The 16,341-nt window shown below is 39.7% G+C and overlaps 1 protein-coding gene and 1 non-coding gene across 5 annotated transcripts in view; both read left to right on the forward strand.

The window, feature by feature from the left end:
- Positions 1 to 13,279, forward strand: part of Slc39a14 (solute carrier family 39 member 14) — a 53,387-nt gene extending 40,108 nt beyond the window's left edge. For 3 of the 4 annotated variants that reach the window (XM_074055149.1, XM_020169793.2, XM_074055150.1), the window contains one exon: positions 712 to 4,125. In XM_074055149.1, coding sequence (XP_073911250.1) covers positions 712 to 858 — 147 coding nt within the window. In that variant the 3' untranslated portion in view covers positions 859 to 4,125. Of the gene's footprint in view, positions 1 to 711; positions 4,126 to 12,150; positions 12,214 to 13,095 lie in introns of those variants that run through there. The other variant, XM_074055151.1, reaches the window with a different exon arrangement.
- On the forward strand, positions 9,968 to 10,094 carry LOC141417146 (small nucleolar RNA SNORA40). The gene has a single exon (XR_012441749.1). It is a non-coding gene; the product is annotated as a small nucleolar RNA SNORA40 (small nucleolar RNA).
- Positions 13,280 to 16,341: the final 3,062 nt, after the last annotated feature.

The following is a 16,341-nucleotide window of genomic DNA, read 5'->3' on the forward strand; positions in this document are numbered from 1 at the left end:
TGATTTCTTTTGGCAATGCTGGGGATCTAACCATCCCCTGCACATGCTGGGTAAGTGCTCTCCCACTGAGCTACATCCCCATCCTGAAAATAAAACCTTTGACAAGACCATGGACCAGCCATACCCTGTAGAACAGTATAGGGCTTCTCTGGTGGGGAGCCTGCCCCATGGCCTGGTATGGTTTTGGCATTACTTGATGGTCTCATTGTTGTCACCTGCCTCACTGTCTTAGCAGTATGAGGCCTTGAGTCACAGCCATGTTGTAGTGCATTTTCTGTACTCTTACACAGTTGTTGAATTTCTCAAAGAGGTAACAGTGATGTTTTTGTTTTGGTAGTAAAAGGATTTTTTTCAAGTGGTTTATTTATTTATTTTTTTGGCAGTACTAGGGATTGGACGTAGAGTTTGCACATGCTAGGCAGGTGCTTTACCACTGAGCTGTATTCCCAGCCTTTTTCAAGTATTAAAGTCTACAATAAAAATTTTATTTTTAAATTAGAATACACATGTATCTTCAGCCAGCATCTAAACATCCAAGGCCACGGGCATGTTCTGGAGCCACCTTGGAGAACAACTGTCACATTCAAGGTCTAGCTATTACTTCTGTTAACTGGCTCAACCAAGTTGCAATATACTCCAGCCACTGAATTGCCCTGAACTTGCGAGGTGATGAGAGGAACTTCAGCGCTCTTGTTTTTCTCTCCTTTGTAGTTTCCTGAGATGAATGAGGTCTGCCAGGAGGATGAAAGGAAGGGCAGTGTCCTGATCCCCTTTGTTATCCAGAACCTGGGCCTCCTGACTGGCTTCACCATCATGCTGCTCCTCACTGTGTATTCAGGACAGATCCAGATCGGGTAGGGCCCTGCCAGGAGCCAGTGGGATCACAAGTCAGGCCCCGGGTGCCTGGTCCCTGGCCTTGAGGACTTGGCATCCACAAACCACCATGGAAGAGGCAGTGCCATAAGAAACTGACACAGACTGCCTGCCTCCATTCAGATGTCAGCTGTTTCAGAATGCTTTGTCTTAGGAAGAAGCTGTCCTGGTAACCATTCTCTAGGTAGTGCCTCGCCCCTCCACTCACAGTGATCCTGGAACTTGGACGCCATGTACAGGACAAGCCTCCCTTTTCTCTCTGGTCACTCTAGCCTCTTTCTCTTGGAAGCAGCACTGAGAGATTCTGAATTGTTTTACCCTGAAATGTAAAAATGAAGCCAGTGGCCCTAACTTGATTAGAAGCATCATGGGGTAAGTGCATACTTCAGGACCCATGAATCCAAATGTGCACCCTGGACCCCAAACTGCCTGTTTTGACACGAGTTCTCTTGTTCTTACAGAGAAGGTGCAAGAGATCAAAAACTCTCCCACTTTTTTCAGTCTGTTCAGTTGCCTATTACTTCTGATTCAAAGAGAACTAAAAGTCAGAGAAGATGAATAGGGCAGGTGGAAAGGCAGAGGTCATCCTGACCCTGAGTGAGAGCGAATAGAATTAGTGATGTGTGTCCTGTCGGGTTCATTTATTTCCACCAGGATGCTGGATGTTGATTATGTGCAGTCCTTGGTGTCTCATGACCATCCAGGTGAGCCAATATGGAGGTGCAGTTGCCTGGACTGCTTCTTCTTTCAGATTAATGCTGACAGAATGCAGGGGCCAGAAATCTACAAAAAACAATTATGTTTATAGTGACTTCCACCTCCCCTTCCCACCTCCCTTTCTCTAATAGCATTTTAGGTGCCTCCCTAGAAGCACATTCTGAGCACACTTAGGTGTTTGCATTGGAGGGGAGACTGCACAAATTTCCTCCCCTTGTCACAACTCGTGCAGCAGAGTAGCAAGCTGACTTGTGCAATTGGAGTTTGATAGTGTGTGCTTCACTATAACAAGGGTAATCAGAAATGGAATCACTGTAGGCAAAATTTAGGACTTACTAATTACATAAATAAAAGTATGAGTACTAGGAGACTCTGGACCATGAGGTCAAACATGTGGCTTGGGGGCACTTACGTGTCACTGTTGCATGTGGGACTTAAAGGGCACTGTCTAGGTCACTGCTTCCTCCCTGCCCCATACAAAAAAGATTGATTCCTGTATTACATTGAGTGTGAATTGCTCTAATTCTCTCCAGAAAACTGATGGATATGCGTGTCTTTAACACTATAGGCCAGCCTCAGGCACTGTGGAGCCCCCTCTTCAGAACTCTGGCTTCCAGGGGAGCTAACCTCCAGGTTCACTAGGTGAATTGATTTATTATTATCATATTGATAATGTGGATTCTTTAGCCACTTTGGGGAGCCAGTCTCTCCCAGAGTCTGTCTTAGTGGTACCCACAGATGAAGCCCAGGGGCCATGTTTGCAGGACTGACAAGAGTACTGGTTCATTGCCAACTCCTGAGTTTTTCTGTTCTTACACGGAAAAACTATCCACTGTTAGTAATTAAAAAGCAACATCTACTTTGTTTTTTCTTCTTGGGAAACATCCCTCAAACCAGGAATATTCCTGAAAAGAATATAAGTGGGAAAACTGGTAGTGGTAGTGATACTTGATAAGTTTCTCTCCTGATTTTGCCTGTTAACTTGGATAGATTTGAGAAAAGACTGAAGAAGGAGGAAACTTCAATGATCAAGATTCTAGATTGAATGTCAGGACCAACTCCTGATAGGGTTAGGGTCCTAATCCTAAGAACCAAAGAACCAAATCCTTGAATGTCGGAATCTAACTTTTCATATTATCCTTGTTGATATTGTTTTAAAACAATTCTTTGTCTTTTCTGTTTTATTTTTTTCAAACTGCTTTCAGGAGCTAGCAGAAAATGACACTCAAAAATAAAAGACTGGGGCTGGGGGTTTTGCTCAGTGATAGAGCACATGCCTAGCATACGTGAGGTCTTGGTATCCATCCTTAGCATTGCCAAAAACCAAAAAACTGGATGATTTTGCATTTCCTAGCTCACACCAATGTATTAAAATGTTAATTTTAGCATTCCCTATAGATCCTGTCATTCCTTAAAAATATCATTTGTCACCGGGTGCCAGTGGCTCACTCCTATAATCCTAGCAACTAAGGAGGCAAAGATCAGGAGGATCACTGTTCAAAGCCAGCATGGGCAAATAGTTCTCAAGACCCTATCTTGAAAATACCCATCACAAAAAGACGGCTGGTGGAGTGGTTCAAGGTGTAGGCCCTGAGTTCAAGCCCCAGTACCACCAAATATATATATATCCTTTGTCTTGGAGTAGAATTCTGAGTTAGAGTTAGTGGGTTTCTAAGTTTAGGAGATGAGCTTAAAAACATAATCTTTAACAAATTGAAAAATAAATATGAAATTGTAGGGTGCTTGCCCTGTTAGTGCACACTTACATTAACTCAAGAACTTTTCCTTCATAGACAGCTAGCTGCTCCAAGGGTGATCCTCTTGAAACTGCATTGTGCAGAAACAAGCCCCAGTCAGAGCTTAGGACGGAGGGATGGACACACTAAGGTCATCTGACCATCGCCACTGGCAACAGATTTGCCTATGAGTTGAAAACGTGGCAATTTCTTTTTTGACTTTTAAGTGTTAAATTTGCTGTTTTAAGCATTTGTACATATTAGAAGTCTAAGGAGTAGTGAGTTGTGTGGAGGGTTTTTTCTCTCCTGACATTAGCACTGTCAACCTCTCTCTTTGCAGATGGACCAGCTCCTATTAACACTAGCAAGGAAAGTACATGTCACATGCAGGAGCTCTTATCCAGAGACAGGGTTTTGCTACTTCTCACCTTGCTCCTGACCTCACCTCCTGTCCTCGTCCACAAAGGCATTTTGTGTCTAGTGTCAGTCAATGCAGGGCTGTTCTTCAATGGTCTTTCACCCTGGGTTTAAAAAAGACTTCTGTTTCGGTAGCCTAAGGTCTGTTTTTAGTAATTCTTCTTCCAAAGAGATGGAAACCTGCTTTAAAAAAAAGTGATTTTTACAAAAGAGAGGTTAGGTTTTATTCGTATTTCCCTTTACAGTTCTACAATTCCATCACAGTATTTTCTTTAAATAACTCAGGTGTTATGAGGAAAATTAGAAAAGAAAATAACTTATGTTATGTGAACTGTAAATGTTTTATTTGTAAGATTCTATAAATAAAACTATATTCTGTAAACTGTTGAGAATTCCTTGTGTGGTATTTGGTGTAATGAATCCTGGTAAACACAGGGTGGCGATCATGTTGTGCTGACCTACAAAACTTTGTTTTACCAAATCTAGCTTACATTTTTGACTATGGGATTTTAGAAAGACCCTTATATGTCAGAATATGCTTAAAATTGATTAGCTTTATGCGTGGGTACAGCACTTGCCTAGGTTACATGAGACCCTAGATTTGATCCCTAGCAAAAAAAAAAAAGATTCATTTTTTAATGAAATCTGTAACTTACATTGTATGACAAAAAAATTATAACCAGACACCATGGCTCATACCTGTAATCCTAGCTACTCAGAAGGCAGAAACTGGAAGAATCAAGGTTCAAGGACATCCCAGGCAAAAAGTTAGCAAGACTCCCATCTTGGCCAATAAAAGGCTGGTGTGGTATTATGTGCCTGTCATCCAAGCTATGTAGGAAGTGAAAATAGGAGGATCACAATCCAGATTTCAGGGTATAAATGCAAGACCCTATTTGAAAAACACCTAAAGCAAAAAGGCTAGGGTATGGCTCAAGTGTGAAAGTACCTGCCTAGCAAGCACATGGTCTTGAGTACAACCCTCAATATCTCCAAAAATGTTTTTAGAGCTTTTGAGCTGGGTGGTAGCTCAGTGACAGCACACCTGTCCTATCACCCCATTTTCTCTTCAAATCCACCATTTGAAACGTAATTGGCTTAGTTCACTTAAGCCACATGTGTATGTCTTAGAGGAAATGTCCAGTTTCATGAGACAAATTCCATTTTAGTTGTCTTTCTTCAACAACAGAAACAAGCAGTCAGGTAGGAGATCACTCCTGTGACTAACATATATTTGAGATCCTCAACTACTTTCTGCTCAGTCCTCCCCCTGACCATATTTTTTTTTGAGACAGGTTCTTGCTACATAGTCCAGGCTGGCCTCAAACTCCTATCAGCCTTTCCATGCTGGGATTATGGTATGCATCACCATACCCTGTCTTTTTATTGTTGCTTTAATTTAATTATAATATATTAAGTAATAATAATATATTAATAATAAATTAAGTAGATCATATTGGTCTTTTAGCATTTTTTGTGGTGCTAGTGATTGAACCCAGGATCTCACATACTCCAGGCCGAGTGCTATGCCACTGAACCACAGCCCCAGCGGCTCTGTGTCGGTCTTTTAATTTATGTCCACCTCTGCCACTTTTAGGAGTTGTTCTAAGTGGCACTCCATTCTTTGGCTTCTGCGCCTCCTCTGGAAATCCTTCCCACCTGCCCTCCTTATTGCCTTCCCAGGCTGGGTTTGTTTTCTCTCTTTGCATTCCTCAGTTACAGGACTTGCATTTCAATTGCTGTTTTCACACAAACTCCTGGGTGGAGGATATATCTAGTTTCTTTCTGTGATCTTCACACCTGCCATGCAGAAAGAATGAATGAAAAGACCAAATGGAATGCCTGTGAGTTCTGGGTCAGTGAACAGCCCCTTTCCTTTGACAGCAGCTGTCAGTGATGGTTTTACTTATGCCATCTTAACCTGGTCCATCTTTATTTAGAAGCCTAAATTTGAAAGAAGTGGATTTGTGGTCCTCCTGGGACAGAAGTAAACAGGCCATTAAGAAGATTAAAACCTTGACTGCAGCCATCTCTTTGTAATACTCTTAACCAGCTAAGCCCTTAGGACATTTTTGGTGGGAGGTGAAATGCACTAAAATCAGAAAGGTGTTACAAATTAGTGCTTTTCTTCTGTCGTTCCTTCTGAACTTCTTCTTTACCATTCAATGATGCCCAGATCTGATAGGAGCAAAATCCATTCCAAGAAATAGCAAAGATACTACAGGTGGACACAATACTTCTGGTCAATGGAAAAACAAAATGTCTATCTTCAAGATTTTGTATTCTTCATGACTTTTGGAATACCTACACTATATGGACTAACAGGTTCAAATCCTTGTAGAGGCGAATCCCTTTGTCCTGGAATAAACTGAATTACATTCCACTATAGTAGATGGCTTTTTCAGGTTGCTTATTATATTATTATTAGTAGTAGTATAGTAAAAAGTAAGTGGTTGAGAAAGATCCAAAGGTCCTCATTAGCCTTCAGCTAAGTATGTTAAGAGTCAGCCATAAAACATTTTTCTTTCCATCGTCACAGCCCTTTCTTGTACATGTTTATTCAAGGTTTATTTTAAATGAAGGAAGGGAGTTAACAGACTGTCCTAACAACAATCTTTGACTCTGACAGCTGGCAGGATTCTAAAATGGTAGCATCAATTATAGTTAAGGAATAACCCAGAAATCTTCTAACCCTGGTAATCATAAGCCAAGAAGTAGTTCTTTCTTCCATTAGGTTCTGAATTTCTTTCTGAATCTTTGAACACTGAGTCTGCCTAAGAATAAGCGTAGGCAATAGTCCACCTAGGTTTTTACAAATGCATACGGGTAACATAAGGTTATAAATTAATTTTCCAGTGGAGGCCCAGACAGCTTTTGACTTCTTTTGATGAAGTAATTCTAAATGAAATGTTTTCTCTTAAAATACATATTTTCCTGCATTTGGCTAACTTTGATGTACCAAAAGCTAAGAATGACACCCAAGCCATTTATTTGGAGGTTACTTCTAGGAACATGATGCCAACTTTATGGGTTTTAAGAAGAAAAACAGCTAATTAAATAAAGGGAACACTTGTTTTGCTAAAGGAAAGAATTGGTGCTAGTAAGGAGGGAAAAAATCTTTTTGATGTTGAGTATCTTCCCAAAATCTGAGATTCTTTCAAGTGCCATGTTTCCTATAACTTCTTGAAGTTAACAAATGAGCTCTTTTGAAGCTGTTTTCTGCTACTGTCCTATAGATAAGGCCTGTGAGAAGAAGTTCTGAAAAATTTACACAGGTTATAATCATATAATAGTTATGTACAGGGGAAAATTAGAATTTAGATATTTCTTTCCTAGGAAAGCTAATCTTTAAAAAAATATTAGATTATATTGATTTTTCAAGATGATGGTTCAATTATATATTCTAACTAAACACACAGATAAAATCTAAACAGTTCTCAACATCATTTTGCTATAAGGTCTTTTATACCTATAAATCTATTTCCTTAATTATGTTTTTCTTAACCTAGCAGAAAATTCTTCTGAGTTCCTTGATTCATACATTAACATTTTGTTTAAGAACAGGCTGACAGCATGGGAAAACTGTCCCATTGTGGGAACATTTTTCACTGAAAAACTTAATGGAGGGCTATACATACAGCTCAGTGGTAGAGTGTCTGCCTAGCATGTGTGAGGCCCTGGGTCACAGGCATACCCTAATAAATATGTGCTGCCTTATAAGCTAGTTTAAAGCTAGTTTAAATGATAGGTTTATTGATTTTTGAACAAAAAATAAGTAAGGACAAATACAAACCCCTAGAGTTCTGGATTCTGACCATATCAAGATTTTAAGTCTGAAAAAATGGATTTTTGCCAATTCCGTTATTAGCTACCTGTATAGTCTGTAATAATATGTTTAACCTGTCTGCACCTCACTGTAGACATTATATTTTCTGTATACCTATCTCTATGCATAATGAGAAGTAAATATATGAGAAAGTACTTTATAAATTAAAACTCTGTTAGTAGTGACTAACTTCATTGTTTAAGAATCTGAAAAATATGTTTTCATATTCATTTCTCATATTTCCATATTCATTTCTCACATGTATAAGTATAATCAAAACCATTTTTTTTCCTGTGCTGGGAATTGAACACAGGGCCTCATGCATGCTGTGCAAGTGTTCTACCAATGAGTGACATCCCAGCCCAGGGAGGCCCTCTGAAAACCACTGTCCCACCTTAAGAACTCCTGCTCCAGATAAGAATAAGATGATACTCATTCAATAAATTGTTGAGTTCTCATTCTGTGACAAATACTGTATGACATAGTATGAACAAGAAAGATGGACAAAGGACCTTCTTAGGGAGTGAGGACAGACACAAGTGATATTAACACATTAACCTAGGGTAATCAGGTAGAGAATGGATGGACAGGTATAGCCCTCGCCACAGGGTTCAGCAAAGGACCGAGCAGATGACATTTGTGTTAAGTTGCAAATTTTTGAAGAATGTTCCAAACAAAAGGGCCAGCAAATGCAAGAGCTCTGGGGCAGAAATAAATTTGCTGTGTTTGGGGCCAGAATGTGTAAACTATGAGGCAAGTGCGCTGAACTGAGCTGAGGGAAGTAAACAGGAGTCAGGCCACATCAGGAATTAGGGGAGCATGTGAAAGTTTTAAGCAGAGGAATGACAAACCAGCTTTTTATTTTTAGTTTTAGAAGTATCTGCTATATAGAAAAATGGACTGTAGGGGGAGTAAGTTGACAGAATATAGTGTGCAGGAAAGGGGTTCCAGACTCTAAAATTTTGGTGGTGCCTTATTTGTGGAGACTAGGTGTGAGAGAGGTATTAAATTCTGTTTTAGAAAATATTATGTAATGACTGCCACCATTTTGTCCTGCTTTGGAATGATGCAAACAGCAGTAATAGGAAGTGGTGGTGGCAAAAACTGGCTCCCAACGCTTGTCACAGTTCTTAGTGTTCTCCCAGGAAGACCAAAGGATTACATACCACTAAGGGATTTGCACACTCCCCCCACAATGGCCTGAATAGCAACCTATAAATACACATTTACTAGTCAACAGAACTTTGATTAATATTTTCTTACTTATAAATATCAGATGTTTGTAAGTTTCACTATGTAGCTACATAGGCCAGGCTGGCCTGGAAGTCACTATGTAACCCAGATCTTCCTACCTCAGTCTCCCAAGTGCTGGGATTTAAAGAGATTTTTGCTGGGCACCTGTGGCTCACATCTGTAATCCTAGCTACCTGGGAGACAGAGATCAGGAGAATTGCAATTCGAAGCCAGCCCAAAAAGCTCAACATAAAACAGGGCTAGGAGAGGAGCTCAAATTGAGGCCCTGAGTTCAAACTCCAGTAGCACCTACATAAATAAATAAATAGTTTTTGTGCTGGAGATGTGGTTCAGGCAGTGAAGCAACTGCCTAGCAAGCATGTAAGCCCTGAATTCAAACCCCAGTACTGCAAATAAATAAATAGATTCTTAGTTTGATATTAGGTGGGATGTTGCTTTGGGAAAACATGTTTTTCTAATCAAAATTGTGTGTGTGTGTGTGTAGTTGTTTGTTTTTTGCTTTTGAGACAGGATCTTTCTATGTGTCCCAGGGTGGCCTTGAACTTTTGATTTTTCTGTCTCAGCATCCAGAGTGCTGGGATTTAAAAATATATATTCTGGCCAGGCACTAGTGGCTTAGGCCTGTAATCCTAGCTACTCAAGAGGCAGAGATCAGGAGGATTGCAGTTCAAAGCCAGCCCAGACAAGTAGTTTTAAGACCCTATCTCGAAAATACCCAACACACGTGGAAAAGGTTGGCAGAGTGGCTCAAGTGGTAGAGCAACTGCCTAGCAAGCAAGAAAATCCTGGAGTTCAAAACTCTAGTACTATACATATATATAATAGTAATTGAATCAAAATATCATATATATGATCAAAATCATATATATAGTAATTTAATCAAAATGAAATGCACTTGTAGAAGACATGAATAAAATATAGTATATGATGTCCATACTGTGTGTTACTAATGAAAACATCTGTATGTAGTGCTTTTCATATAAAATTCAAGAGTATACATTACAAAATACCTTTTCTGTGTAGTTTTTTTGTTGTTTTGTTTTGTCTTGCAGCACTGGAGTTTGAATTCAGGGCCTCATGCTTGCTAGGCAGATCTCTACCACTTGAGCCACTCCACTAGCCCTTTCTATGTAGCTATTTTACAAGTAAATATTTTATTCTAGTTTAAAAAATACTCTTTGACTTATAGACAGGTGCAAAAAATAAATCCTCTTTTGCAACCCTGAACTCACTGTACAGTATGAGTTTTGATACATATAAGAAGGAATATGGGTAAAAAAAAATACTCAATTCTCTTGCCTGCACTTACACAGAAGCTTGATATTTAATGACTTCATGTAAATAGAAACCGAAGCCAGGTTACCTTTATGCAACAGTGGAAGCAGGATTCCCTGTGCTTTTGTTAAATTAAAAACATTCATAATTATTTCTCAAAGGAGCTGGTCATTAATTAAGATTTATGAAGTGCTTAGGGAATTTCATTGGGAAGTACACCAATTCTCACAAGCCCTGTACAATGGAAACCTACATTTGAAGCAATTAGTAGAAATACCAGTTAAACATGATTCCTTTTTGTTTTCTGGTGGTACTGGTTTGAACTCAGGGCCTCAAGCTTGTTAGGCAGGTGCTCTACTACTTGAGCCACTCCGTCACCCTTTACTATGTAAGCTGATCTTGAACTCTCAAGCTTGTGCCAACATGAGTCTTGGTACATATATGCATACATAAACATGATAGATAGATATACACATATATTATATTCTGACCAATGCAAAAAGTAAAAAGGAAGAGATATGGGCTGGAGATATAGCTAAATAGTAGAGCACCTGCCTGGCATACACAAGAGTCCTGGATACTCAGCAAAAAATAAAGAGAGAGAGAGAGAAAGAGATATCAAATTGACAATTAAATGCCTGTGATAACTGAAAATTTAGTTTAGGCTTGCAGAGTGGCTCAAGTGATACAGCGTCTGCCTAGCAAGCCTGAGGCCCTGAGTTCAAACCCCAGGACCTCCAAAAACTAAAAGTGTTTAGAAGTTGTTTTATTCATCATAGAGAAGTTTGTTTGGGAAAGGAGCTTAGTCAGAATTTTCTTCTTCCTTTATTTTTATTTAGTGGCCCTGGATGTTTTTTTCCCTTCAGAGCTGGGTATTGAACTCTACCACGGAGTAGACATTCCTAGCCTTTGTTTTCATCAGAGAACTCATTCAGAAAGCCTCTTGGATAAATGCTCGCTACGGGAGGAAATAGCCCTTTAGAAGAACAGTGCCCAGATGCCAGTGGCTTATGTCCATAGTCATAGCTACTTTTAGGAGGCTATGATCAGGAAGGTCAAGGTTTGAGGCCAGCCTGGACAAATAGTTCTCAAGATCCCATCTCCAAAACAACCAAAGCAAAGTGGACTGGAGGTGTGGCTCTAGCTGTAGAGCACCTGCTTTATAAGCATGAAGCCCTGAGTTCAAATCCCAGTCCCACCAGAGAGATAAAGCCCTTTTGAAATTTTTTACCTATTTCTCCAGTAATGTTTCTTCACCATGGAAAACTTCAGAAATACAGAAAAACATTAATAAGTCACTCTTAATTACACCACTAAGAGATGGCTACTATTATCATTTTTTTTCTTCATCAGTTATGCTCAGAGAGGAATGAACTGTTAGTTTGCATTCATCACCATATCCCTAGCAGCTAGCCCATTGCCTGGTACACATATCACACCTAGTGTTTTCTGAATGAATTAATATATTAATGTTTCTTGAAGTCCTTTATGCTTATTTTTGCTGCTAATAAAATGGGAACCATATGATATCTGGCTAGATTTCGGCCTTTTCACTTTTCACTATCCCCTGAGGCTTTTCTCATGTCACAAATATCTTCCTAATCTAAGTGTGATACTTTACAACTGACTAATGTTCAAGCCAATATCATACTTCTCTTATCCATTTTCCTATCCAAATTAACTTAGAATTACTATTTTGTGCCTTGCTTTTGTTCAACACATTTTTTAAATTCATCTAAATTGTTGCATGTATCAGTAACTGTTTCTCTGTATTAGTATTTCATTTGTGCTCATCACCCTTTCTGCATTGTGACAAAATACCTGACATAAGCAACTAAAAGAGGAAAGATTTATTTTGGCTCCTGGTTTCAGTCCATGGTTGGCTAGCTCCATTGCCTTGGGCCTCGCAGAACATTATAGACCTGAAAGCATGTCACAGAGCACGTGACTCACTTCATGGTGGCCAGGAAGCAGAGAGACAGAGAAGGAGGAACTGCGGGCAAGGTATAACCTTCAAGGGCACACCTCCAATGACTTATTTCCTCTACGCAGGCCACCACCTTCCAACAGTGCCATCAAACTATGAACCCATCAATGGATTAATCCACTGATAAGGTCAGACAGCTTATGATTCAATCACTTCTCAAAAGCCCCATCTCTGAATATTGTACTGGGGACCAATCCTTCAAAACATGAGTTTTTTGAGGAAATTTTCATATACAACCCATAACTGCATTGTATGGATAATTACTGCTATTATGTCAAATATATAAGAGTAGAATTACTGGGTCATAGAATAGATTATACTTAACTTTATAAGAAACTTCCAAACTGTTCTCCAAAGTTGTACTATTTTACTCTCCCACCAGCAATGTATGAGAGTTCCAGGGATGAGAATATAGCTCAGTGGTAGAGTGCTTGCTTAGCATGCACAAGGCCCTGGGTTCGATCTCCAGCACTGAAGGAAAAGGAAAAAGAGAGAGTTCCAATTGCTCCCATCCTTGTCAACACTTGGTATTGACAGTCTTTAATTTTAGTTGTTCTGGTAGAGTAGTGAAGTGCTATCTCAACACAGTCTACTTAGCATTTCCCTAATGACTAATGATGCTGAAAGTCTTTTCATTGGCTATATATAATGTATATTGACTTGCCAAGTCCCTTTCCAGAGAAGTGCTAGTTTACAATTCTACCAACTGACAGTGTTGCCATTTGAAAATATTTTCCAGTTTTTTATGTGAAAAGTCATATCTTATTTTAATTTGCAGTTTTATTACTAATGAGATTGACCATTTAAAAATTTCAGTGCCTTATATTTTATGAATTATTTGTTCAGGGCCTTTCCCCATACTTGTATTGCAGTGCTGTTTTACTGAACAGGGAAAATTTTTTATGAAATATAAATATTTTCCAATTTTATGCCTTTTTATTATGCTTATCTTTTTCAAGTACTCAAACATAGCAATCTTTTGTAATTCCTGTAATTTTTTTTGTGCACAGGAAGTCCTTATCTGAAATCACTGAATTGGGTATGTGTGTGTTGGTGGGGATCAAACCCAAGGCCTCCTGCATGCTGGGCAAGCGCTCTATCTCTGAGCCACATCTCTAGCTCCAGTGAACTGATCTGAATCTTACTAATGCACACATGGAGGAGGAAGTGTCAGCATCTACTGGAATTGAATAAAGTCAATTATATCCTACCATAATTATCCAAGTAGAATAACTTCTTTATTTCATCTAGATTTTTTTTCTTTTATGTACTTCATGTAACCTCTTTTTTTTTTCTTACAAAGGTGAATTTTCATTATATGCAAATAATGCTCAATAACCTTGATTTAAAAAACTCAAAGAGAATTTTTCTTTTTTAGAGATTGGGGGTGATAGTGAACTCAGGGCTTTGTACTTGCTGGTAGGCACTCTACCACTTGAGCCACACCTCCAGCCCTCTTTGCTCTAATTATTTTTGAGAAAGTCTCTCACTTTTTGCCAGTCCTGCCCAGACCATGCTTCTCATATTTATTCTTCCTGAAGTAGCTGCAGTGACAGGAGCATTGCCCAGGTAATGCTTGAGATGGAGTCTTTGTGAATTTTTTACCTGGCTGACCTCAATTCTCTGGATTTCTGCCTCCCAAGTAGGTAGGATTACAGACATCCTACCTACCGGTGCCCAATCAGAATTTTTCTTTCTTTCTTTTTTTTTTTGAAGCTTGTTATTATTATTATTATTGGTGGTACTGGGGTTTGAACTCAGGGCCTCATGCTTGCTAGGCAGGCTCTCTACCACTTGAGCCATTCCACCAGCCCTGTTTTGTGTTGGGTATTTTGATAGGATCTCACGACCTACTTTGCCTGGGCTGGCTTGGAACCTCCATTCTCCTGATCTCTGCTTCCTGAGTAGGTGGGATTACAGGTATGAACCACCAGCACCCAGCTACATTCAATTTTTTTTTAGTAGGACCTTGCACATGCTAGGCAAACTCTACCATTGGGCTACATCTGCAGCCTCTCAGTTTGTTTTCATTAAAGCAAAACAAACAAGATCACACCCATAGTGTCCAAATCAATTGGCTTTACAACCTATTAACTTATTGATTACAACTTATATACCAAAATGTGGTCTGTTATTGTTAATATGAGTAAAAGTTGGTGAATATTCATACATATAAATATTGTGTTAGTTTGTCACGGCAACAACTACCCTAGAGGAACAATTTAAAGGAGGAAAGATTTCTAAAGTTTCTGGGCATAGGCAAAACGTAGACAAATTTTTTGCTACACTGTAACATGAGTGAGCTCTATTCCAGTACCCAACAGTCCTCATTTTCCTCTGAAAACTCATGAATACAGTCTCTCCTGCCCACATTCCTAATAGGTTCTGCTCTTCTGGGCATCCACCAGAATTGCCCATTAAGTTTGCAGCCTTTCTCCAGCCTGCTTCTCCAAACTTTTCCAAATTCCTCACAAGAACCACATTGTCGATGGTGTTAGTTTTTCATCACTGTGACAAATATCAAAGAAACTTTTTTTTTTTTTGTGGTAGTGGGGTTTGAACTCAGGGCCTCATGCTTGCTAGTAAGGTGCTTTACCACTTGAGCTGCTCCGCCAGCCCTCTTTTGGTTGAGTGTTTTTCAAGATGGAGTCTCTTCATCCATTTGCCCCGGCTGGCTTTGAACCATGATCCTCCTGATCTCTCCCTCCTGAGTAGCTAGGATTACAGGCATGAGCCACTGGCCCCAGGATCCAAAGAAACAATTTAGAGGAGAATAATTTGTTTTAGCTCACAGTTTCAGAGATTTCAGTCCATGACTGGTTAACTTCGTTGTTTCTGGGCAGTGGTGAGGGTGGTGGAGCAAAGCTGCTCACCTAATGGCAGTCAGGAAACAGAGACAGGGGAAAGGTCTAGGAACAAGATATGCCCTTCAAAGGAAAGCCCCCAGTGACCTACTTTCTCATGCTAGGCTCTACCTCCTGAAGTTTCCACAGCCTCCCAAAATAGTGCTACCAGCTGGGAACCAAGCCTTCAGCACATGAACCTGTGGGAGGAATTTCATATTTAAACCATAGCAAATAGATTTTCATATGCCTGTGGAAATACATGTATGTATATGTATACATATATTAACAGTAGTAATGAGCTGCTTTTAAGAAGGAAACTGAGGGAGCTGAGAATCAGGGAATGGAGTGAGAATTTAACTTTCTTATCCATCCTTCTGTAGTATTTAATTAATTAATTTTTAATTTTTATAGGATTGAGGTTTGAACTCAGGACCTTGCCAATGCTAGACAAGCACTGTACTACTAAGCTACACTCCCAGCCCTGCTGGGGTATTTGATTTTTAAAAATTATGGGTGTGTGTTATTTTTAAAAAATACATATTTATCAATTCCCAGGACTGCAAAGAAAATATACACACATATATAGATATATATTTAAAACACTGAAACAAAAAAAGCCTGAGAGCAGAGCTGGGCTCAAATTACAGTTTCAGCTCCCTATGACAATAAGGTATTCAATGTTTCTGGGCTCATTTCTCTTAGCTGTAATATAATATTAGTCCATATGAATCCTTGGGCTTTGGCCGCTTAGATATTCTAATTGTTCAGTCATGCTTTTAGTCAGCCTCTATCTACTGGGGTGGACTGAATTATTAGATACAAGAAAAGGAAGTGATGTTATCCTTCATTGTATCAACACTCACTGAGCACTCACCAGGTACAAGAATGGCCTACACACTGGGGATATGGTCTCTGCCTTTACAGTCTAGTGGGGGAAAGAGCTAGACATAAAGAAATTATACTTTACCATGCATTTAGTTATTGCTGGCCTGTTCCTAAAACGCTCCTGGTCCACAGAGAAAGGAGCCTTTACTTCTACCTTACTTATTTCAGAGAGTATTTATTACAGGGATGGATCTTAAGGACATGGCTGAACTGGTTGGTTGGAAGTAGGGACGGTAGGACATTCCATGCAAGAAATTTCCACACATCCACAGGTGTGCAGTCCTGAACACACCCACCATGTTCCAAATCCATGCCTTTGTGTAGCTCTGTCCAGCCTTGGACGCCTCCTCTCCTCCTTGCTCTTGAAATCCTAGCCTTCTTAGGGGACCACAGCCCTGAAAGACCACCACAGATTCTTCTAAGTGACCTGCTAGGAAGGTTTCTGTGAGGTCACGCAAGGAAACAGGCCGAAGAGGTAGGTTAGGGTCAGGTGGGAAAGAGCTTTGGAGCCAGGCTAAGGGGTTT

The sequence above is a fragment of the Castor canadensis genome, chromosome 14, assembly GCF_047511655.1.
Source record: "Castor canadensis chromosome 14, mCasCan1.hap1v2, whole genome shotgun sequence".
In the NCBI taxonomy this organism is placed as follows: domain Eukaryota; kingdom Metazoa; phylum Chordata; class Mammalia; order Rodentia; family Castoridae; genus Castor; species Castor canadensis.